Source organism: Polistes dominula, unplaced genomic scaffold (genome assembly GCF_049000335.1).
Source record: "Polistes dominula isolate Pdom_NZ unplaced genomic scaffold, Pdom_raw_medaka contig_23, whole genome shotgun sequence".
Classification (NCBI taxonomy): Eukaryota; Metazoa; Arthropoda; class Insecta; order Hymenoptera; family Vespidae; genus Polistes; species Polistes dominula.
In genome coordinates, this window is record NW_028300963.1 from 512368 (window position 1) to 538266 (window position 25899).

At 33.2% G+C, this 25899-nt stretch overlaps 1 protein-coding gene across 1 annotated transcript in view; it reads left to right on the forward strand.

Moving 5' to 3' along the window:
- dpy (fibrillin-like protein dumpy) overlaps positions 1-25899 on the forward strand; it is an 87997-nt gene that overhangs the window by 7682 nt on the left and 54416 nt on the right. Inside the window, 51 exon segments of the mRNA XM_015327207.2 lie at positions 3178-3236; positions 3346-3529; positions 3989-4093; positions 4224-4340; positions 4458-4705; positions 4808-5057; positions 5550-5795; positions 5914-6033; positions 6318-6451; positions 6537-6774; positions 6855-6977; positions 7065-7199; positions 7290-7523; positions 7610-8125; positions 8207-8392; positions 8477-8728; positions 8811-9242; positions 9319-9612; positions 9687-9935; positions 10026-11066; positions 11149-11868; positions 11961-12149; positions 12230-12611; positions 12686-13101; positions 13181-13331; positions 13415-13667; positions 13744-14008; positions 14106-14302; positions 14388-14654; positions 14735-14990; positions 15066-15260; positions 15335-15517; positions 15621-16265; positions 16363-16564; positions 16640-16815; positions 16908-17176; positions 17289-17691; positions 17775-18017; positions 18163-18300; positions 19162-19947; positions 21623-21766; positions 21852-21929; positions 22452-22634; positions 22706-23026; positions 23105-23485; positions 23603-23926; positions 24019-24324; positions 24398-24700; positions 24772-25086; positions 25167-25475; positions 25553-25879. Of these exon segments, the coding sequence (XP_015182693.2) occupies positions 3178-3236; positions 3346-3529; positions 3989-4093; positions 4224-4340; positions 4458-4705; positions 4808-5057; positions 5550-5795; positions 5914-6033; positions 6318-6451; positions 6537-6774; positions 6855-6977; positions 7065-7199; positions 7290-7523; positions 7610-8125; positions 8207-8392; positions 8477-8728; positions 8811-9242; positions 9319-9612; positions 9687-9935; positions 10026-11066; positions 11149-11868; positions 11961-12149; positions 12230-12611; positions 12686-13101; positions 13181-13331; positions 13415-13667; positions 13744-14008; positions 14106-14302; positions 14388-14654; positions 14735-14990; positions 15066-15260; positions 15335-15517; positions 15621-16265; positions 16363-16564; positions 16640-16815; positions 16908-17176; positions 17289-17691; positions 17775-18017; positions 18163-18300; positions 19162-19947; positions 21623-21766; positions 21852-21929; positions 22452-22634; positions 22706-23026; positions 23105-23485; positions 23603-23926; positions 24019-24324; positions 24398-24700; positions 24772-25086; positions 25167-25475; positions 25553-25879 (14490 nt within the window).

Consider the following 25899-nt stretch of genomic DNA (forward strand, 5'->3'; position numbering starts at 1 on the left):
GTTCTTTTTTCCGTTTGAGGAGATTTTTCTTTTTATTACTCGTTTACTGTTATTAAAAAAAAAAAAAAAAAACAAGAAAAAACGGGATAATTTGTCATAAGTTCGTATAAATATTATATAATAGCATTTAATTACGTCAATACAATACTTAACGTTTGTCTAACATATTTGAACAGTTATTACCATATACGGATAAAAGATTACTGTTGTTAGTTATTAGAAATGGTGTTTATATATTGAAAATACAATCATCGGAGTTGAAGTGTATTTACTATTTTTTTTCTTCTCTTTTTAGTTGTATCAATAAGATAAAAATTATAATTGGGCATAGACACATTATTCTCTTAGTTTACTTTATGCATATATACTTATATGTATATGCATGTGTAATCGTTTATTATTATTTTATAGAAGTGAAGGTTTAAGATGCTCTTTGTTCTTTTGATTCAACCGACAAAATAATTTTTCACACGGTTCTGTTATAGATTATATCTTTCATGGTCAGTATTTATTATCTTTTGTAAATATACACAATATGATTTAGTACATCCTTTGGATTTAATTATTTAAATAAATTATATCGAATAAATTAGAAATGAAATGCATATATACATATACAAATATAATTTTAATTAACTAATTATTATAATTTTAATTATTATAATTTAAATAACACACGTAACATATATGTATATATAAAATTAATTATAAACAAAATTGATTATATAATATGACACATTTCATAATATAAATTATAATACATCCATATTAATTGACACGTAGAAAAATTATAAATAGAATATAATATAAATAATGTATATTATTGATTAGAATTATTTTTGGGTAGAGAGTTCATTATCTTTGGATTAACGATCGATTGCATGGTCAGGGTTGTCTTTCTTCTTTCAATCATTATATATATATATATACAATATATTTACATATATATACATGGAATGAAGTACAGCTATGTTAAATTAGCATCGTGCATACCGATGACGTAATCGTCGGTTAGACAATAATCACAATCGTGAGTGCATAATACCAGTGACGTTTGCGTGTCTTCAGTTTTCTCATCGAAACCTTGTGCATTTCATACAAATGACGACAAGGAAACGTTTCACGGTTATAAATGAACAAAATAAAAGAAAATAACTTCGATTGATTCTTCTATGATCAAGCACATAAATGCAATACTCGTTTAGATGATGTAACCGATCATTTGTCAAAACGATTTATTTCAAATAAATACAACAACAACAACAAGAAAAATATAATAAAATCGATAAAATGGAATATATAGAATTATTTTAGGTATATGATATTAAAATTTAATTATTGAGAAGTTAATTTATTAAAAATATTAAATGTTATTCTTCATAGATCAAATAATTACATCTTATTGTAATTTAACACGTATAATTGGTTAATATTATTGATGTTTATTTTCTAACACTTTCGAATCATATATATATAAACATAATTATAATTTTGTCAATTGTATTGACTAACATAAAATACTTTTCAAATCCAAATTTGGATAGGTATATCCATTGCAGGGGCGTTAAAACTCGTGTGTTCGGCCTTAACACCCAACTCGCGTTACTTGGTAACTTTTAAAGGAAACTTTCACTTTGCAACAGAATAATTCTGTCTCGGTTCGTTCGTCTCTCTTTCTCTTTATTTATTTTTTTTTATTTCTTTTTCTTTCTTTCTTTCTTTCCTTCTTTCTTTCTTTCTTTCTTTCTTTCTTTCTCTGTCTTCTTTCTGTCTTCTTTTTTGTTGGTAAAAACAGTGGGTGTAAGTTTTAGGCACAAATCGTTTCTTGTTGTTTCTTTTGTACCTTTTGTTGATTCATGCCGGATGTTGCAACAGGCATGTTGTGTTTTAGATGTATGCGCTTAGAATATCTTTACGTTTTAATCCGTTGAATAAAGATAGATAGTTTTACAGATGCATAGAAATGAATCAGATAGATCGAGGACGTGTTTCTCTTGGCATAAATACTTTGCCAAATACAATGAATTTCAGTTTTTTTTTTTACTTATTTTCTTAACTTGTTACATTACACTAGTGAAATTGAATAATACTTTACAAAAATATAATATATTATATTATTTGTGATTAATCTTTGATAATAAAATATAATATTTTTTTTATATTATTCAACAAAATATTGCTATGGAACTTTAAAGTGTAAGTATTATATAAATATTATTTATATTTATGTGTTGTATATATATTACAATTATTTTAATTAATTTTTATAGAAAATTATTATTTGTATTTAAATTAATTATTAAGACATTATTAACTCGTAATAATTGATAATTAGATGCACACTATAAGCGAGTACTCGATGTCAAGGAAAAAGTTAATAATATTAGAAAAGACAACTTAAGATGAAGAGATTAATTTAACGACGAGATAAAATCTCTGAAGAAGCAAGAGAAGTAGCTACAGGTGCATCGTACTCATACGCCCTTCATTATTACAATCTTTCCTTCTTCCTTATTTACAGGTATTTTTATTTCTTCCTATATGGCGTATCAACAAATTATTTTCCCTCATCCTCCTTTTTCTCAAGTAATTCATTCATCTAATAGGTTTACATTTATCATCTTATTTTAATGATAATTTATTTTAATGAATTATCATTATTATTAGAAATATTAAAATGTTTTTTTTTAAATGTTAGCAACAAGAGAGAGAGAGAGAGAAGGTTTCTTTTTTTAAACAAAACAATATAAAAAAAGATCCAATATTTTTGGGTGGTGGTTTTAAGTTTGTTACGGTTCGAAAACATCGACATCATGCCGAGTTGACGGTGGAACAGGTGTTTGATCGTGAATTTAGCTGTTACGAGGGGGAAAATGCGGGAGTCGTTTCTTATGGTCTGAAATCCTTGTGTTATTCCCGTTAAAACTCGTATACCAGTTGTCATGTATTTTTACGAAAACTAAAACACGACTCACATTATTCTTCTTTTTTTCTTAACAAATATGTTCAATCATAAATATCAAGATAGTATTGTTAAAGAAGTATTGTAAATTAATGTTCAAATAGTTCACATATCTTGTCAATCATCATTTCATCATTTCATATGACATAAATAATAATAATAATAATAATAATTGATGATTAAATAATAATCATCGAATATTTGATTGTTCACAGCAAAGATGTTTCATCTTTGGCCGTTGTTACTGGCATGGATACTTCTTTATTCTTGTCCTGTAAGTATTTGTTTAAAACAAATTAATAAACTACAAATAGAAATTGAATATGCACGTGTCTATTACACAGATATTACACTCGTGTATTTTATATTTTTGTTTTGTTTAGGTCGAATCTTTGAAAGGACTAAGAAGAGAAGTATTTTTTCTCAACTTAGAGGACGGTTACTTCGGTTGTCAGGTGAACGAATCAACGGATGTTCTGCAATTGCTCGAACTCTCGAAACTCTGCGATCACAAAGTCGATTGTTATCAGGGTACAGATGAGCAACGTGAAAGACTCAAGTGTACAGGTAAGATCGTTTTACGGTCGATATACTCGCATGGTTGTGCGTTTGTTTTCTTCTTCTTCTTCTTCTTCTTCTTTCTTTTTTTTTTACGTGAAAAACTGTGTCAAAGATAATGATTGCGTTGTAAAAAAGAAAAAAAATACAGAAAAGAAAAAATACCATTTTTTTTTCTCATATCCCGGAAGAAAGATGAGTGTGTAGCTTATTGTATAATCATGTGACTATGAAAAATAATCTCGGAGACGATACGCAACGTGAATTCACTTACTACCGTTAACTTTTCTATCCTTTTTCTTCTGTGTCACTTTAATAATACCACAAGATTATTATTCAACTCTACTGACAATTAAGTATGTTTTTTTTTTTTTTATTACAATTCTTTAATAATAATAATAATAATAATAATAATAATAATAATAATAATAATAATTATTATTATTATATTTTTGTTTTGTTTTATAGACGATTGTACGAAAGAAGATGGTACGAAATGTTTGAACGGTGTGTGTTTAGATTCGGTATGTCATTGCAATGATGGTTTTGGTGGTTGCAATTGTCAAGTTCCAGGTAAGTTTAAAAATCTGAATAATTTATCCGACAGTTTTATTAGCAAATAATTTAACAAACACATATATGAGATTGTTAAATTATTATTATTATTATTATTATTATTATTATTATTATTATTTTATTTTAGATGAGAACGAGTGTAAGTACAGACCCTGTGATATTTTTGCTCACTGTACGAATACTCTTGGTAGTTTTCAATGTTCCTGTTATCCTGGTTACAAAGGTGACGGTTTTCAATGCGAAGGTACGTATAAAAACAACAACCAAAAATTGTTTGTTTAATATTAATTATAAATATTTGCTATCACGCGATAATATAATTGTAAAATACATTTTTTGTTTTGTTTTATTTTATCGTTAGATATCAATGAATGCGAAGTGCCAGCAATAGCAGCACGTTGCGTAGAAAATGCAGAATGTTGTAACCTTCCGTCAAATTTTCTATGCAAGTGTAAATCCGGATATATAGGGGATGGTGAAGTACATTGCGAGGATGTTGACGAATGTACTATACCTGGTGCGTGTGCTAACAATGCATTGTGCCATAATATTCCTGGTAATTATACCTGTTCGTGTCAAGATGGATTCACGGGAGACCCTTACGACAACGTACGTTTCATATTTTTATTTTTCATCAAACTTCGAATCCAATGATTCGATTTATAAAATATAAGATTTATGAGAATCCAAAATTTCTTTATTTATTTTCAGTGTATCGATATTAACGAATGCAATTACGAAGGAGCATGCGGTCGTGGTGCACTTTGCATCAATTTACCTGGTGCACATAAATGCGAGTGTCCGGAAGGATACGACGGCAGTCCCGAAGACGAGTGCACCGATGTAGATGAATGTTTGAGAAATCCTTGTGGACGTTCAGCACTTTGCACCAATTTACGAGGAAGTTTTCGATGTACGTGTCCAGAAGGAATGGAAGGTGATCCGTCTACGGGATGCCATGGTAAGTTCATATTCTATATTTAACATAGAGTCGATTTTGATTAATATTTTTATGCTAAAATATTCACATTAATATGTATGAATGTGTATATAATACAAAACATAAACATGTCGTAATTCTAATTTTCTTTTTTACTCAAGAGATATTTTTATCGAGTATTAATCATACGATATTCGAGTAAAAGTCAAATGCAATTTAAAAGATTACGAAAGTTTCTAGAATTATGATATTATCAATGAATTAACTCTAATGCTTGTGAATAATAATACAAATACATTTGTAAGTTAATATGAGTTATAGCAAATAAAAAAATAACGCTATGATATAACCATTGAAATTTACCAAGTAAAAGCTTAGTGATTCATTAGCTATAATAGTTTTGCACACACATAATAAGTAAATGACGATTCGTATAAAAATGTATATATAAGATTAATTTATATAACTTGCGTCATTAGAATTAGTGCTAAATCACTAACCGATTACTAACAGATATAAACGAGTGTGACACGGGAACACCCTGTGGAGCAGATTCAGAATGCGTAAACACAGAGGGTAGTTTCGAATGCAGATGCCAAGTTGGTTATCAAATGGATTCCACCCAACGTTGTGTAGACGTTAACGAATGCATCCATAACGACGCTTGTGCTGAAAATGCAAGATGCATCAACGTACCCGGTTCATACAAGTGCATATGTCCTCAAGGGTTCATCGGTCAAGGCATGACCCTGTGTGAAAGTCAGTCTCTTCCCTCTCACGTTCTAATAAACCTTTTTTTTCTTTTTTTTTAAAATTAATAATTATTAATATTCCATCCTAGTATTAACCGATGTATTTAATAATTAATAATTAATAGATGTGAACGAATGCGAGAAAAATCCTTGCGGTGAGAATGCCGAGTGCACCGACACCGTTGGTAGCTTCATTTGCAGCTGTAAAGCAGAATATACGGGAGATCCATTCAAGGGATGCAGTGGTTAGCACTTAGCCTTGAATCTTATAATTAACACCTTACTGACCATTCTCTTTTATTATTCCAAAAGGAAATTTCAAATATAACTCTTTTTCTTTTTTAATTTTGTTTAAAATAATATCATATTTTATGGTCAGTAAAGTGTTATTTCTACTGTTATTAATATTTAAAACAATTAATAATAATAACAACAATAATTAATTATTTGATATAATTTTGTATTATTTTTCAATGTAATAATGTTTATAATATTAGAATAGCTTCTGTCATTTATTATAACGTTATAGATATCAACGAATGTAACGCATACGAAAATCCTTGTGGTACCAATGCTATATGTAAAAATGCAGTACCAGGATATGAATGTTTATGCCCACCGGGTTATAGTCCAAAACCAACCCCATCTATTGCTTGTGTACAGGTAATGATTCTTTTTCTTAATTATAATAATAATTCATTTGTTATATCTAATAACAATGAATATTAATAATGTATCATATTTTTAGACCGATGTAACGACCTTGTGTAAATCAAATTTCGATTGTGTTAATAATGCCGAGTGTATAGAAGGACAATGTTTCTGTAAATCTGGATTTAAAGCTGTTGGTGCCGAATGCGAAGATTTGGACGAATGTCTTACGAATCCTTGTGGTTCATCATCAATTTGTACCAATGTAAGGGGTAGTTATCATTGCGAATGTGAATCTGGTTTTATTGGAACACCACCTCATATTCCTTGCAAAGGTATTTTCTTACAAATAAACAATTGTCCCATATAAAAAATAGATTTCAAATGAAATATTTGTTTGTTTCTTTTTTTTTAGCACCATGCGATGAAGTTACTTGCGGTGAACACGCATTTTGTAAAGCCGACGTTCATGAAGCTTATTGTATTTGCGAAGATGGTTGGACCTTCAATCCGAATGACATAGCTGCAGGATGTGTCGGTGAGTAAAAAATTAAATTTTGTAATAAATAAAAAAAGGTTCCTTTATTTTGATCGATTTATTTGTTTGTTTGTTTTTTATACGAAGATATAAACGAATGCGATGCAATAAATGGACCCTTTGGTCGATGTGGAAAAAATGCAATTTGTACTAACACACCTGGTGGTTTTACTTGTCACTGTAAATCTGGATTTTCTGGGAACGCATTTAAACAATGTTTAGGTAATAATAATCAATATTTTAATATAAATTTGTATCACGTAACTATTAATATGATTTTTTTTTTTATTATATTTAAAATAATTTTATTAGATGTCGATGAATGTTCACGATCCGACGCGTGTGGTCATGGTGCTACATGTTTCAACAACGAAGGTTCTTATTCGTGTAATTGTCCAGAAGGAACAATACCAGATCCTGATCCTTACATAAAATGTGTAGGCGTAGTTACTTGTGAGGTTGACGATGATTGTCCTGGAAACTCAATTTGCGATCCACAAAAACGTTGTTTATGTCCAGAACCTAATGTTGGAAATGATTGTAGACGTATGTTTTATTATTTCTGTATTTATAACATTATTTTATTTTATACAAGATATTTAATATATATTTTGAATTTTATTTATGTTCAGATCCTTGCGAAGATTTGTCTTGCGGACCAAATGCACATTGCATGTTGTTAAACGACATTGCAACTTGTCTTTGCAGTAACGGATATACAGGAAAACCTGGTGTTAAAGATGGTTGCAGGGATATAGATGAATGTGCAATAAATCCATGCCCACAGGGTGCAGTTTGTAAAAATGAAGCAGGTTCTTTCTCGTGCGAGTGTCCAAGAGGTACAGCAGGAGACCCCTATAACGGTGATTGTCGGGAATCAAATGTACCACATGTGTGTGGTCCTAGCACACCATGTCCAGCTGGTGAACAATGTATCAAGGACGAATTTATTGGTAGTAGCGTTTGCATTTGTCAACGTGGTTATACCAGAGATAGTGAAACTGGTAAATGTAGAGATATAAATGAATGCATGGAACTTAGAGAAAAACCAGCTTGTGGTGTTAATGCTATTTGTAAAAATTTACCTGGAAGTTATGAATGTCAGTGTCCATCTGGATTCAACGGCAATCCTTTTTCACTTTGTGAAGGTATTATTTCAAAATTTTTCAATCTTTTTAAGCAAATTTGTATAAATTATTTAACCGATTAATGAATTTCCTTTTTTACAGAATGCAACAGCATTGAATGTCAATGTCAACCACCTTACAAAATTGTCAATGGTAAATGTATGTTAGCCGGTTGTTCAAAGGGTGAGAAATGTCCTAGTGGTGCCGAATGTATAACAATCGCAGGTGGTGTTAGTTATTGTGCTTGTCCTAAAGGTTACACAACTAAAGCAGATGGTTCTTGCGAAGGTAATTTATAATTCCCCAATTTAAATATATAATTATTTTGATAATTATTATTAGTTAATAATTATTATATGATATCATATGTAGATATAAATGAATGTATCGATGGTCATCAAGTCTGTGGTTATGGAGCAGAATGTATTAATTTATTGGGTTCTCATCAATGTGTTTGTCCTCGGGGTTACGGTGGTGATCCTTACAATGGGCTCTGTTCTCCAGCTCAAAAAAGATGTACTACAGATAATGAATGCAAATCTAACGAGAAATGTGTACAACCAGGTGAATGTGTATGTCCTCCACCATTCTACACAGATCCCTTTGATGGAAATCTTTGCAAGAGTAAGTTATTAAATCAATAATTAAACATCTGTTTGATTCGTGTCATACAAATCTTAAAATACGATTCAATTCTTTTCTATAGACCCTTGCGATCGATTCCCATGTGGTATAAATGCTAAATGTACCCCAAGTGATCCACCAAAATGTATGTGCGAGGCTGGATACGAAGGTGATCCACAACACGGTTGTATCGACGTAAACGAATGTGCTAATAATCCTTGCGGTCCTGGTGCATATTGTTTCAATACGAAAGGTGGTCATCACTGTGAGTGTCCAAAAGGTATGGCAGGTGATCCTTATACAAATGGTTGTAAAGGTGTAGCTGTTGCAAGAACTGAATGTACATCCAATGACGATTGTGAAAATTATCTGGCATGCGTTCATGGAAGTTGTATTAATCCTTGTGATAATATACGGTGTGGACCTAACGCGTATTGCGAACCTGATAAACATGCTGCATGGTGTCGTTGCGTGATTGGATTTACAGAAGGAAGCAATAACGAATGCGTATCTCGTAAGTATTTATAAATAAAAAGGATTTTTCTTTCGTTGATGTATTAGGATTTATATATTTTTTTTGTATCATGCAGAATGCGATGGTTTCGTATGTGGTGCTGGTGCCCAATGTATCGTCAGTTACGACGGACCAACTTGTAAATGTATAGAAGGTTTTATGGGTAATCCATTCCCCGGAGGACAGTGCGTGCCGGACGTTTGTTCTGCTGAAATTCCATGCGCTGCACCTAGTATTTGTATAAGTGGTCGATGTAAACATCGATGTGAAGGAATCGTTTGTGGTATAGGTGCAACTTGTGATCCAACAACTAACAAATGCGTTTGTAATCCTTATTTCATTGGTAATCCTGATCTACTTTGTATGCCACGTAAGTTATCATTGTTTTCTAATTTTATGATATCATAAAGAAATCAAATTCATCAAGCATTTTTGTACAAACAGCTATTGCACCGCCAACTTGTAATCCGGACTGTGGTAAAAATGCACACTGCGAATATGGACTTCAAGAATCTAAATGTATTTGTAATCCTGGAACCAGTGGTAATCCTTATCATGGTTGTGAAATTCAACATAAATCCGATTGTTCTACTACCGTGTGTGGCAAAGATGCTCATTGCAGTACAGCAACTAATGCAGTAGAATGTGTTTGTCCACCAGGATATGCTGGGAATCCATATATTCAATGTTTCGGTTAGTAAAAATATTTGAAATATAATAATTAGGATTATATGCAAATATTCGTATAATATAACAACGTACGGTTTGTAATTGTTGTTGCAGATATCAACGAATGTAATGGAAATGCATGTGGTACCAATGCAGTTTGTATTAATACGATAGGAAGCTATGATTGTCGTTGCAAAGAAGACTTTTTTGGAAATCCTTTCGTCGGATGTCAACAAGTACAAACGAGTCCTTGTACCGATCCATCCATTTGCAGTTGTAGCGAGGCATTACCGTGTCCATTCGATTATAGTTGCGTTAACGGCAAATGCATCAACAAATGTCACAATATCAAATGTGGTCCTAAATCAATTTGTCAAGATGGAGCTTGCTTGTGTCCACCAGGATATACAGGAAATCCAAATGATCATGTCAAAGGATGTCTTTTACGGGGTCATTGTTCCAACGATTTGGATTGTGAAACTCAACAAATCTGTTTCCAAGTTGGTAAAGGCACTAGAAAGTGTGTAGACGCTTGCAGTAAACTTCAGTGTGGACCTAATGCTTTATGTATTACTCAAAATCACGTGTCATCTTGTTTGTGCATCGATGGATATCAGGGTAATCCTAGTAATCTCGTTGATGGATGTGTACCAGCTAAATCATTGATAACACCAGGTTGCCTTCATGATTCTGATTGTCCGACTGGTTATTCATGCGTTGTTCTCGACAATGGTGCTAGAGATTGTGTAAATCCATGTAGTAAAGTCGTGTGTGGTGCTCATCAAACCTGTGTGCCTGACATAGTTCCTAATCATGCAACATGTAAATGTCAAGAAGGATACGAATGGAATTCAGTGTTGTCTTCTTGTGAGAAACCATCAGTGCCTAGTTGTATATCAGATGATGATTGCCATATAACAGAAGCTTGCAGACCTGATGTACTTGGTGTTCTTAAATGTGTTCCTGTGTGTTCCGATTTCACGTGTGTTTTAAATTCTCATTGCATTGCCGAACATCACCGAGGACGTTGCGAATGTTTGGCAGGGTACGTGGGTAATCCAAATGATCGTAGAGGATGTGTGCATCCACGTACCAATAAATGTTCCAGTGATAGTGAATGTCCAGAAGATCAGGCCTGTAGATCTACCACAGAAGGTAAATTATTATCATTTGATTTTCATATTATATCGCTCTTCATTCAATAAATATTTCCTTTCTTTCATTTTCATAAAAAAAGGTACATTGACTTGTCAACCGGTCTGCAACTTTATTACCTGTGGTCCTAATGCACTTTGCATCGTAAACAATCATGTTGCCAATTGTGAATGTCCACCTGGATTATACGCAGGAGATCCAAATGATCGTAGCAAGGGTTGTCTCGAAGTACCATGCGTGTATAACATCGATTGTCCACCTACGCAACTTTGCAATCGTCTCACTCACACATGCTACGATGCGTGTGACGAAAATGCATGTGGTATAAATGCCGTTTGCATTGCTGATGACCATAAAGCGATCTGCCAATGTCCACCTGGCTTAAAACCTAATCCCGTAGCTGATGTTGAATGCGTTGCGATAGAAACTTGTAATCCAAATCCTTGTCACTCGTCAGCATTCTGTGTTCCGGGAGCATCTAACAGTCCTACTTGTCAATGTCCTCCAAATTACGTTGGTGATCCTTATAGTACTGGCTGTCAACCAGAAGGTTATTGTAATAGCAATAAGGACTGTCCTACACATTCAACATGTTATAAACATCAATGCATCAACCCTTGTGAGAATGCTTGCGGTGCCAATTCTGTATGCGAAGTGATCAATGGAGAACCAGTTTGTAAATGCATCCATAGATTCATTCCTTCATCTAAGAGTCCAGAAGATGGTTGCATTCGTGCTACGAATTATTGCAACACCGATACTGATTGTGTAGACAGCGTTTGCCTTGACGGACAATGTATAGGTATTGTTTATACATCTTTTCAAAAGTAACAATATTTAATTTAATATTAGCTTTTTAGTCTTTTATTAACATTGCAATTTTGTGCATTTTAGCTGTGTGTAGATCTATTTCTGATTGCTCAGATGGTGAAAAATGTATAAATAATAGATGTTCAGTGCCTTGTGTTACCCATTCTCAGTGTCAACCTGATCAAGCTTGTATGAATGGTGTCTGCATTTTGGGTTGTCGAAATAACAAAAATTGCCCATCTTATGAATCATGTATAAACAGCAAATGTCAAGGTATGACAATTATAAATTAAAATTTATTATAAACTTAACGAATAAATGATGTATACTATTAAACAATATTTATATTTTAGATCCGTGCAAAAAGAAAGATGTTTGTGGACCCAACGCTATTTGTAGTTGCGTCAATCATGCAACAATATGTTCCTGTCCATTAGGATTTCAAGGTAATCCAATTCCAGAGCAAGGTTGTGTCCGAGTACCAAATTCGTGCGATGGTCCACAAGAGTGTCCAAGTCAGCACGTTTGTGTTTCTGGATTATGTCAGTGTCAATGTAAAGAACAAAATAATTGTGCTAAAGGGGAACGTTGTAAGAATGGCGTATGCGTAAAAGTATGCTACAGTGATAGTAATTGTTTGCCTGGTGAATTATGCGTCGATGGAACTTGCGAAGCTGGTTGCTCTTCCGATGCAAGTTGCAAGTCAGATGAAGTGTGTATTAATAATAAGTGCAGGTATGTATTTCCACTTATATTTTAATGTTTAACGTTTTTAGTTTATGATTATTTCACTTATCGTAATATTTTAGATGTAGTCATGGATTCATCGATGGTCCTGAACATTGTTTAGACATAAATGAATGCGAAGAACATCCATGTCATCCTAGTGCAGAATGCATTAATCATCATGGTTCATATCGTTGCGTATGTCCACAAGGTACCGCAGGTGATCCAGTAATATCAGGATGTGTGGTACCACATCAATGCACTGTAGATTCAAATTGTCCAGAAACACAATCCTGCATTCAGCATAACTGTTCAGATCCATGTTCTTTTGTTGATTGTGGCTTAAATACCATTTGTACTGTTGTCGATCATGCAGCTACTTGTCAGTGTCAACCAGGATATATTGGTGACAGTAGTGGTTGCTTTAAAGTAGAATGTTTAACTAACAATGATTGTCCATCTGACAAATATTGTAATCAAGAAACCAATAAGTGCAGTAGTAAGTATTTTATAATATTGTATTATAAAAAAGTATTTCAAGATGAACAGTCATTGTATTTGTTCATTTATTTTGCTAGGTCCTTGCAATCAAGTAAATTGTGGCTATGGTAATTGCGTATCAATCGATCACACTGGTATTTGTAAATGTTATCCCGGTTTTGTTCTTGTGGATGATATTTGTGTCGATATCAATGAATGTTCGCAAAATGCATGTCACCCTACAGCAATGTAAATATTAATCGTGTGTCAATTAATATTTGATAAAAGTATATGTATATATTTTAATTACATGTATAAATTATTATTCTTAGCTGTCAGAACACAGAAGGATCGTACATTTGCGTTTGTCCACATGGATTGGTTGGTGATCCAATTCAAGCAGGTTGTAAACAACCAGGGGATTGTTTCGCGGATTCAGATTGTCCTGCTACAGCTGCTTGCGTTGATAACAGATGTACGAATCCTTGCGATACATCAAAGGTCTGTGGTAAAAATGCTAAATGTTTCGCACGAGGACACATACCAATTTGTAAATGTCCCGATCAAACAACCGGGGATCCATCAGTAAGTTTCGATTAAATGATTATTTTATTATTCAATGATTTTTGTTCATGTGTATAAATTTGTCTTCGTTTCTTAGGTTGAATGTATTTCTTTGGAATGCAACTATCACAGCGATTGTGGTCAATCGGATGCATGCTTCAATCATAAATGCGTAGATCCATGTTCTGTTTCAAATGTTTGTGGACATGGAGCTGATTGTTCTTCACTTAATCATAGTGCAGTTTGTACTTGTCAACCTGGTGGAACCGGTGATCCTAATCTCGGTTGTACACCAGTACAATATTGTAAGACAGATTCACAATGTGCAACGGGCTCAGCTTGTAATGGTGGTATATGTACAGGTATGAGAAAATATTACGAATTAATTTATAAAATAGGAATAAATCTGCTGAAGTTTATAGAATATTTTTGTTTTAACACACCATACAAATTTTACAGCACTTTGTAGTAGTACAAGGGATTGCATTGGGGATCAACTTTGCATTAATGGACTTTGTCAACCTACGTGTAAAAGTAATTCTAGTTGTCCAGATTATCAATATTGTCATAATAATATTTGTATTCAAGAATTACGTTGTATATCTGACGATGATTGTTCCTACGATGAAAAATGTATTAAAAATAATATCGGACAAGTAAGTAAATATATTTTTTTATAACATCGTAGATTGGAATAATAATATTTCGTATTTTTATAATATAATATTTATTTTTTGTTAGGCTGAATGTCGTAAAGTATGCGATTTGACATTTTGCGGACGTAACGCTGAATGTAAATCTGACAATCATGTTGCTTCGTGTTCTTGTCAATCCGGTTTCTTTGGTAACGCTAAAGATGATAAAATAGGTTGTCAGCCTATAGAATGTGAAACAAATGATGAATGTAGCGATGAGAAGATTTGTGATTTATACAAATGCAGAATTGCTTGTCTTGCACATAATCCTTGTGGAGTTAATGCTATTTGTACTGCAGAAAAACATACTCAAGTAAGATTCGAATAGATTTTACTTTTTCTCTGATAATTGTAATCCAGAATGAAATTCATATTAATTATATTTTTATTTAGATTTGTACATGTCATCCTGGATATACTGGAGAACCAACATTAGGTTGCACATTAGTTGATTATTGTGCAAATGCACCTTGTGCACCTGGAGCCTTATGTGAAAATTCTCGAGGATCTTACAAGTGTCACTGTCAACCTGGCACTATTGGTGATCCTTATAACAGTGGTTGTCAACAACCTGTCGAATGTTTACAAGACGATGATTGTCCATTATCAGCAAAATGTATCAGTGTTAACAACATACCTAAGTGTTTCGGTTAGTACATAATAAGTTTATGTTATTGCAAACAAAAAGTGAACAATTGTGCATTGATGTATTCATAAATTTCAGATGTCTGCGGAAAGATACAATGTGGACCAAATGCAGATTGTGTTGCAACCAATCATGCAGCTAGTTGTCAGTGTCGAACCGATTACGAAGGAAATCCTAACAGTTTGAGTATTGGATGTCGTCCTAAATCTATTCTCTGTTCGTCAGCTAACGATTGTTTGGCTAACACTTATTGCTACGAGGGTATTTGCCGACGTAAGTTTGATTACCTTGAAAGTTATTGCTTTTTATTTATATAATAAATATAATCGAATATTGATTATTTGTAGCATTGTGTCAATCGGACGAAGAATGTAATTTATCCGACGTATGTTTAAACGGACAGTGCTTAGATCCATGCGACATAAGAGCAGCATGTGGCATCAATGCGGAATGCAATGTAAGAAATCACATCAAACAGTGCAGTTGTCCACTTGGATTTACTGGTAATTCTGAAGTGGAATGTGTTAGACGTAAGTTAATGATTTATTTATTTATTGAATAACCCTGAAAGAATAAAATCCCTCAAGGATTCATCATATTTGTAATCCCTGGTAATAAATATTTATTTTACAGTACCAGTTTCTTGCAGCGGTAGCAACGATTGCAATGAAGGTAATACTTGTCGCGATAACGTATGTTTGCCAATATGTTCAACGGACAACGAATGTGCATTCAATGAAAAATGTATTTACGGAAATTGTTTGTTAACCTGTCGACTTGATAACGATTGTTTCCTTGGTCATATTTGTTTGCAAAATATGTGTTCCTTCGGATGTCGCGTTGACGAGGATTGTAATGCAAATCAAGCATGCATTTCCAACAAGTGTGCCAATCCATGCGAAGTAACACCATGTGGACCAAATGCAAAATGCACTGTTTTCAATCAACGAGCTACTTGTTCTTGTCCTTCTGGATTTATACCAAATCCAACAGCTAAGATTGCTTGCTTAAGATTACCAGGAAGAGTATGTCAAGCTAACAGAGATTGTGATACAGGAACAGCTTGTATTTCTGGAGTTTGTACACCCGTTTGCTCTACAAATGCAAATTGTTTGAGTAACGAACGGTGCGATAGTTCAGGAATTTGTAAATCACTTTGTAGAAGAGACGAAGATTGCAGGAGTGGCGAAATTTGTGAAGGACTTACTTGTACTATTGGTTGCCGATCTGATATCGAATGTCAAGAAAATTCTGCATGCATAAACAATCAATGTATAGGTCAGTTTTTTATTTAATAATATTATCATTACTTTTCTTATTTACAAAAACGTAGAATCAAGTCATATTAATTATTGAAATGCATTCGTCGTTGTAGATCCTTGCACCTTGTCAGATTCATGCGGAGTTAATGCAAAATGTACAGTTGTTGACCATCACAAAGTATGCACTTGTCCACCGCGGTTAGTTGGAGATCCATTCGTTGGTTGTAAACAAGCATTCCTTCCTTGTGCAACTGAACAAGATTGTTTATCGGGTCAAACGTGCTATGGGAAATCTTGCTACACGAAATGCAGAGGGTAATTAAGCGATAATTATATTGCTAAAGATTGTGATCAAGATTTGAATCAAATATTTATTAAATACTATTTCAGTGACGTGGATTGTTTGAACGATGAACGTTGCGATAATGGAATTTGTAAAGCAATTTGTAACAATGATGGGCATTGTGCTAACAATCAAATTTGTCAGAATCGTTTGTGTAACATCGGATGTCGCAGTGATAATACTTGTTCGAAGGATGAGTCTTGTTTGAACAACCAATGCCGAAGTAAGCTAATAATAAGAAATAATTTAATGAGAATAATATTTGAAAATATTTTATTATTATTATTTACAAATACGAATTGATCGATTAAACAGATCCATGCGAAGGTGGTAAAGCATGTGGTGAATGTGCTGGTTGTCGAGTAGTTAATCATATAGCACAATGCAGTTGTCCAGCTAATTATTATGGCAATGCATTGTTAAGTTGCATGAAATCTATGATTCCTTGCGACCATACTTGTGAATGCGACGAGATTGGATTCTGTAGTACAAGTTGCACTAGCCAAAGTCAATGTACTTGCGGAGAAGTTTGTCATACAGGAAAATGCAGAGTAAAATGTGACAGTAATAATGTTTGCCCTAAGGTATCACTTAAAAGTATTTCTAGTATATTAATTTTACAAATAATTGATTAATGTTTTCTAATAGCGTGTGATGTAAATTCTATTAATATTCATTTTATTTTAATTCATTCAGGGATACATATGCGAGGCAGGATTATGTATGATTGGTTGTCGTACACATTCGGATTGTCCATCATCTTTATCCTGTACAAGCGGACAGTGTATCGATCCTTGTTCATCAAATGGATCACCATGTGGAATAAATGCACTTTGTCGTGTTTCTAATCACCGAGCAGTTTGCTTGTGTCCTGAAGGATATCAAGGAGAACCAAGTCAGGAATGTTATCAATTAGAATGTCATAGAGATGAAGATTGTGAATCGAATAAGCAATGCAGCGAAAATGGTGTTTGTACGAATCCTTGTTTGCAACATGGCATTTGTGGTTTCAATGCACAATGTCGGGTTGTTAACAGGAAAGCACAATGCTCTTGTCCACCTGGACATTTCGGTAATCCAAAAGTTAATTGCAAAATAGGTATGAATTGATTCTTTCGATTATGAAAACGACGAAGTACGTAAAATTCTAAATAAATTTGATTATTTATATTTTTGTCAAAGGTGGAGATAGTTGTTTGCAAAGACATTGCGGTGTTAATGCAAAATGCAGAGAAACAGCTAATGGTTTTGAGTGTACATGTGATCCAGGATGTCATGGTAATCCGCATGAAGCATGTTTGTGTGATGGTGGTGAACTTTGTAAAGATGTTCATTGCGGTGTCAATGCTGCTTGTCGTATTTACAAAAATCAACCGCAGTGTTATTGTCCACCAAACTTCCCATCTGGTGATCCCATGCATGCATGTAAGTTTAATGAAAATTTGACGTGTTAAATTACGTTTATGTAATGTTCATAAACAGATATGTTTTATCTACAGGATCCTTCTTTTTTTTTATGAATATACTAATGATATATAATAAAAGATAATTTACTCTCTGGTATAAACAGGTAGCCCTGATACGAATGTAGGAGATTGCAGAACAATTGGCTGTGGAAAAGGTGCTGAATGCATACGAGATGGTACGATATTTGTTTGCCGATGTCCCCCAGGTACAACTGGTTCACCAGATATTGAATGCACAACAGGTAAGAACTAGCCCACTAACTGTTTAACCAAGCAGTTTGATTAATTTTATGTACAGCATTTGTGACTAGTATGCAATACTGACGATTATAGGAACATGGTCTGTAGAATAACCATGTATCGTCTCGTAGGAATTAAACAATATATAGATATATTAATTCAGTGAGTTGTTAACATTGAGAGACAGATGTGATCGGATTAGTTGCAATGAATAAGCAACAACACTGGATATGTTTTATCTGTTACATTTGTTAGAGTCAGCATACATGTACATATATACATTAGGCATACTGTACATAATTACTTAAGAGAAAACACTTACACATATCTCACACATAACTTTATATGTAGAATGTTTATTTCAGTATCCAATCTGTCTTTTAGAAAGATCAAAGCTAGCAAAGGAACACTTCAGTATTTTCGAGTACAACTTGAAAGATAAGATATTGGAAGATTTAAGTGAACACTGTATTTAGTCTAGGATTAATACAGATTGGGAACTGCAAAAGGGACATTCTCATATACCCATGCTTGATATTTGCTGAAATTCACGGGTCGTTATTTTCCTCTCTCTGAATTCTATCAGGGGCTTGTGTTGTAAATATTGCTGCTTGCCGTTTTATTTAATTGTAGCCCACAAAATGTGTCCTTAAGATATTCGATAACGTAAAGTCGTATTCTATACTTCTGTCACAGAACTACCCTACTTCCATCATAAATACAAAGCATGTGGTTTATGTTATTTGTGAGAAAGTTTCTTTTCACAGTTCTTATAAATGCTTTTTCTTTTTTTTTCCTGCCCAATCCAATGACCCGTCGTTGACACCACAACATGATACCAACCATCACTATTACGAAATTAGAACGCGAATGCACCAGTGACTTAGAGTGCCCTAATGAAAAAGCCTGCATAAATCTGCAATGTCTGGACCCGTGCGCGTTGCGCGGTGCCTGTGGAATAAATGCCCTTTGCCGAGTGGTTCTACATAAGCCCCGATGCTCGTGTCCACAGTGTTATATCGGTATGCCTAATACGGCTTGTCATCCAGATCTTAAATGTGATAGACTAAGTCCCAGACCTGCACCGAACATTGATTGTTCAAAAGACAGCGACTGTCCTGAGAGTCTTTCTTGCCATTCCCAGACAGGGGAGTGTCGCGATCCATGCTTAAGTTCTCAATACAGTTGCGAAGTTAACAAGAGATGTCAGGTGCGAAATCATAGGCCCATGTGTGTGTGTAAACACGGCTTCGTCGTCAATGAACTCGGAGAATTAACATGTGCACCCGATACGCTGACTTGCGCGAGAGATTTTGACTGTCCGTCAAATGCCGCATGCGTCAATGGAAAATGTCAGAATCCCTGTAACGTAAGAAAGAAAAAACCATGCCCAGACGGTAAAACTTGCGATGTTTTGGACCACCGTCCTGTGTGCATTTGCACCCAAAACTGCAATCCTTCCCTCTCCATTTGCCTGCGAGACAGTGGCTGCTCTCCAGACTTGGCGTGCCGCAACTATCGCTGTGTGGATCCATGCAGAAACTCCACCTGTCCGGCTGATGCCCCCTGTTACGTGGAGGAGCACAAGCCTATCTGCAAGTTCTGTCCCCCCGGCTTTGTGCCAGATACTAAATATGGATGCATGAAAGGTAAACACCATTTCTCAGCACCAATCTATCTCAATCTTATTCGTGATTTCGTTATGCATACCAATTTCTACAAATGCCTTTATCGCCTTACACGATACATACGTTTGCTAGTTTTCAGGTGTTTCTTTTATTCTTTTTTTTCTTTAACATTCAGACAGCAACATTTTATTTTATTATTATTTATTTTTACTATTAACAATTACCATAAAATAGTTTTATCTTATGAATTATAATTACATGAAGCGTTTACTTTCAAACGATCTGTTGAGAATTTTGTTGTCTGGATGTTGTGAATTCCAAACCATGGACATATTTCCAATACCTATGAATCCTCTTTTATTATGGTACTATGTACCATTTTCCTTTTCCTTACAGCTCAAGGATTTTTTTCCATTACATCTGTCTCTGTAAAAATCTAATAATAATGATATTTCTGATTATTAGCCCATGTCATTTTGTATGTGCATGCTAACTTTGATAAAAAAAAAAAAAAAGAAAAACAACAACAACAGTATATAAGTAGAAATCTGTTATCTAGTTTAATCCAAATTGCTTTTAATAATTTAACCGATTACCAATTACCCATGTTTCTATAAATTTCATTATATTTGCGATAAAAATTGATTTACGTTAAATAATTTAACAGTCGTGTAAATTTTATCGATAAAAAATGATATATTGGGAATTTTCCTCTCCCTAAGAAAAAAAACAAAAAAAAAATCTTCTTTCAGGTAAAGGTGAATCTCGATAATAATTTTATATTAGATTTTAGTTTGAAATTTTATTTTCTTGTCTTTAGCCAAATATTACCGGTCAACATTTTTGCAGAGTATGTATTGAAAATATTTCTACGTTAAGGAAAGTTAATTAAAAAAAAAATGATATCATTTCTTCTTTTTAATTTTCCTATTTATCTTTTTTTTATGCCAGAGAAAATATTCACAGTACTCTTACTATTACACACAATATAGCACGCCTTACTTACGTAGATCGTATATATTATTATTATTTTAATAAACTTACTGCATTAATACTATTTTGCATGTTTGCTAATATTTATGCGCATGATTTCGTTCTTGTAAATTGTAAATAGGTAACACCCAATATTTCAATCAGTTTCATCTTGTTTATTTTTAACGAAATATACAATATATATAAAATAAATAAATATATATATATATTTTTTTTTCTATGATATAATTTAATAATGTATATTAAATATAAAAATAAACAAGTAATTAAACAATAGATTCAAAGTTTCATATACATTTCGCACAAAAATCATTATATTTCATGCATTTCAAAAAAAAAAAAAGAAAAATAATAATGCACTTTTAAAATTATCACTGATAAATTATTGACATTTTAAAAATACATTATTAAATCTAAGGAATGTTTATGGTTTAAAGGTTTTCATGATAAACATTACATGATTAAAATTTTAAAAGCTCTTTTCAAACTAATGTTAGCCAAAATTGTATGACAATATTTCTTTAAATAAAACTTTCATAATATTTTGTTGTATAAATAAATTAACATAAGTTTATTGTTCTATTTGTTGAAGTATGTATTTCAATATCAATTTTGGAAAGCATTGGTTTTAAATTAAAATATTAAAGACACCCAGTTTATTATTATTACAAATGTTATTTAAAATTCGTTGTAATTTCATTAGATCTCAAATGCTCGACACATGGTGATTGTCCTGCCCAGTTGGCTTGTATAGATCGGCAGTGTTTAAATCCATGCACACTTGGCAATCCTTGTGATTTTGTTGAAGTTTGTCATGTCCATGAACATAGACCAGTTTGCATTAAAGGTACGTCATTGTATAAATAATACAAATTTATATAAATAATATATATGATTCTTCTATAAATTAATATACATTTTTATTTTTACAGACGAAGACATGGTTCAAGGTTGTCCATATTGTCCACCTGGTATGCAATGTGACAAAGTTAAAAAAACATGCGTGAAAGGTTTGTATTTTAATCGAACTGATATATATATATTTTGTATATCAATACAATGCATTTGACTTTACTTTTTACAGCCAATTTGTTAGCTGTAAATATGTATATACTATAAACATTTAAAAAAAAAAAAAAACAACAAAAAATGATTAGAAAATATGATGAAGCTTTATACATAGCATCATATAGATCATTTATTAATAACTTTAATAGAAAGTTCAACAAATGTGATGCACCAAAAATCTCAATCTTATATATCAAATAGTTTTCTATTAATTAATTATAAATATATTATTATACATACAATTTAATATTATTATGTGTGCACATATAAATACACACACATATACATATATATATATATATAATATATATACATATAGTTAACTTACGTCACTAGCTGAATCACTATAAAGATCATTTCACTCTTTACAAGCAAAGCAATGAACAAAATATCTATTTTCATTTTATATCTTTATCTTATGCACATCTTGGGGCTATATGGGCTTTCTCACTCTTTCCATTTAGCGGGTTGCACTAGCGACAAAGATTGCCCCCTGACAGAGGTATGCATTGGAAATACTTGTCAAGAACCTTGTCTAGTTCGGAACCCTTGCGCAGAACACGCAATTTGCATCAATACAAATCATGGAACCGATTGCAGTTGCGAGGAAGATTATCATGGAGACGGATATAAACAATGTGATTTAGGTAACTATCAATTATTTTTTAAGGATGGGGCAAATAAGAATATGTTTGTAAGTTATTCGTATTTTTTTTAGTTGAGGAAGGTAAAAATATATGCCACTATAACGAAGATTGTCCACCTAACAAATACTGCGACAGATTAAACAGACAATGTATCAATCCATGTTTGGAATTAAGTTGTGGTGAAAATGCTAAATGTTACACTGACAATCACGAAGCACAATGTAAATGTTTATCAGGGTATGAGGGTAGACCAGATATTGGATGCAAAGAAGTATCAACTAATCCGTGTATTCCTAATCCGTGTGGTTTGGATGCTATGTGTGAAAATGATAATGGAAATCCCATATGTTTCTGTCCAAAGGGTCTAACTGGAAATCCGTTTGAAGAATGCAGTATGTATCTGATTTGATGCAGGAACACCATATAAATGAAGACAAATTTTTTAAATAATTTCATTTTGAATATTTTAGTTCCTGAAGGAGACAAATGTCAGAAAAATTCGTGCGGTGCAAATTCAGGCTGTCGAGTTGTAAATGGTCAAATGAAATGTTTCTGCTTACCAGGATATGAAGGTGATCCACCACATTTGCCATGCGCACTTTCGAAAAATCCTTGCGAATCATCTCCATGCGGTCCTAACACTCAATGTACCGTTTTGAGCAATGGATTTGCCAAGTGTACTTGTTTGTCCGGTTATATCGAAAGTCCTAATACAATCAGAGGATGCATACCAAAATCCAGCGTATGTGAATTGAATCCATGTGGTTTTGGAGCAATGTGCAATGCAACTAAAACACCACCCTGTTATTGTCCTAATTTAACAGTAGGAAATCCTTATAAAAATTGTTCAGGTATATTTAATTAAATATTCATTTATTACAATATTACAATAATCTTAACGAAAGAAATAATATAAACATTTTTTTAAATATAATAATATGAATTATATTTTAATAATTATTTTTTAGTTCAATCAATGGATACGTACGATCCTTGTTTAGACTCACCGTGCGGTAAAAATGCCATTTGTACAAATAACAATGGCGTAGCAAAATGTATTTGTGTACCACCATATATAGGAAATCCTTATTTAGAGGATTGTAGAGCAGAATGTATATCCAATCAAGATTGTTCCAATCATTTGGCTTGTTTCAATCAACATTGTAGAGATCCTTGTCCTGGAGTTTGTGGTTCAAATGCACATTGTGAAGTATCTGATCACATTCCAGTGTGTTCTTGCTTACCAGGATACAGCGGGGATCCTTTCCGTTCTTGTAAAGTAGAAAAGCCTCGTAAGTACATTAAAATATTTCTCATTTTATTTCTCAACTGACTTGGAAAGTAGAAATATTTTAAATATATCTATATATATATTTGTTTATAGCTCCTCCATCTCAAAATCCATGTTTGCCATCACCATGTGGGCCTCACAGTATTTGTCGTGTAATGAAAGATCGAGCTGTTTGTTCATGCAGTCCAGGTTATCAAGGTGTACCACCTTCTTGTCGACCGGAATGTCTCGTCAGTTCCGAATGTCCAGAACATCTTTCTTGCATCAACAAAAAGTGTAGCGATCCGTGTCCAGGTTTATGTGGATTAAATGCTCTTTGCCAAGTTATCAAACACAATCCATTGTGTACTTGTCCTCCTGATTATAACGGGGATCCATTTATACAATGCAATAGAGAAGGTATAATAATTTTCATTGAATAAAATTCAATTTGTGTATTGTAAATTATATCTAACAGAGTTTACCAATATAGTTCCAGGTATAAAGAATCTTTGTTTACCATCTCCATGTGGACCAAATGCCGAATGTCGTGTACAGGGTGATCATCCAGTATGCACTTGCATGAGTGGAATGTTTGGCGCACCACCAAATTGCAGGCCCGAATGTTTAATTCATCAAGATTGTCCTAACTCTTTGGCTTGTATTCAAAAGAAATGTTTAAATCCGTGTGCTGGTTCTTGTGGATTAAATACAAATTGTACTGTGCAAAATCATCGTCCGATGTGTTTATGTTACGAGGGTTACGAGGGAGATCCTTTCTCAGGATGCAGTAAAGGTAAATCATTCGAATAATATTTAATTATTTTTGTTAAGTGTTTTATATTTTAATGAAATTTAAAATTTTAGTTATTCTACCAATACCATTGCCATGTGATCCTTCACCATGTGGTATAAATGCTATTTGCAAAGAAAGAAACGGAGTAGGTTCGTGCTCATGTTTACCTGATTATACTGGAGATCCATACGAAGGATGTAGACCGGAATGTGTTCAAAATTCTGATTGTATACCAACGAATGCTTGCATTAATAATAAATGCAAGGATCCATGTTTAGGTGCATGTGGTTTAAATGCTCAGTGCCATGTTTATAATCATCAACCATCTTGTAGCTGTTTGTCTGGCTACACTGGTGATCCATTGAAATCGTGCCATGAATTCGTTGGTACGTAGTCACGTTCAAATAAAACATATATAAATATTTATAACATTTCAATTAAATATGTTTGATTATTTTTTTTATAGATATTCCAAATTCAGAAGAACCATGCAATCCATCACCGTGTGGTCCTTATAGTAATTGCCGTGTGATAGATAATCATGCAGTATGTTCTTGCCAACCAGATTATCTTGGAAGTCCACCTTCCTGCAGACCAGAATGCGTGGTTAGTGCAGATTGTACTCAAAACACAGCCTGCATCGAACATAGGTGTAAAGATCCATGCGTGGGTACATGTGGATTGAATGCCAATTGTCAAGTAGTCAATCATAATCCAATATGCAGTTGTACGTCTGGTTATACAGGAGATCCATTTTTCGAATGCGTCAAAGAAGGTAATTTTTAAAACTTTTGTTTATGCCTGTGTATAATTGTATTATTCGACATATAATAATTATATGATTTTCATCAGTTTCTAAATCAGAAGACAAACCAAGCGATAATCCATGCATTCCTTCGCCATGTGGACCTAATTCACAATGTCGCGTAATTGATGGATTCCCAGCATGTTCTTGTCTACCAAACTTTATTGGTAGAGCACCCAATTGTCGTCCAGAATGTGTAATAAACGAAGGATGTCCTGGTAATTTGGCATGTCAAAATGAACAGTGTGTTGATCCTTGTCCTGGATCTTGCGGAGTAAACACGTATTGTAACGTTATTAAACATAATCCTATTTGTATTTGCAATGCTGGATTCACAGGAGATCCATTCACAGAATGTACTCCTATCATTGAAAGTAATTATTTATTATTTTTA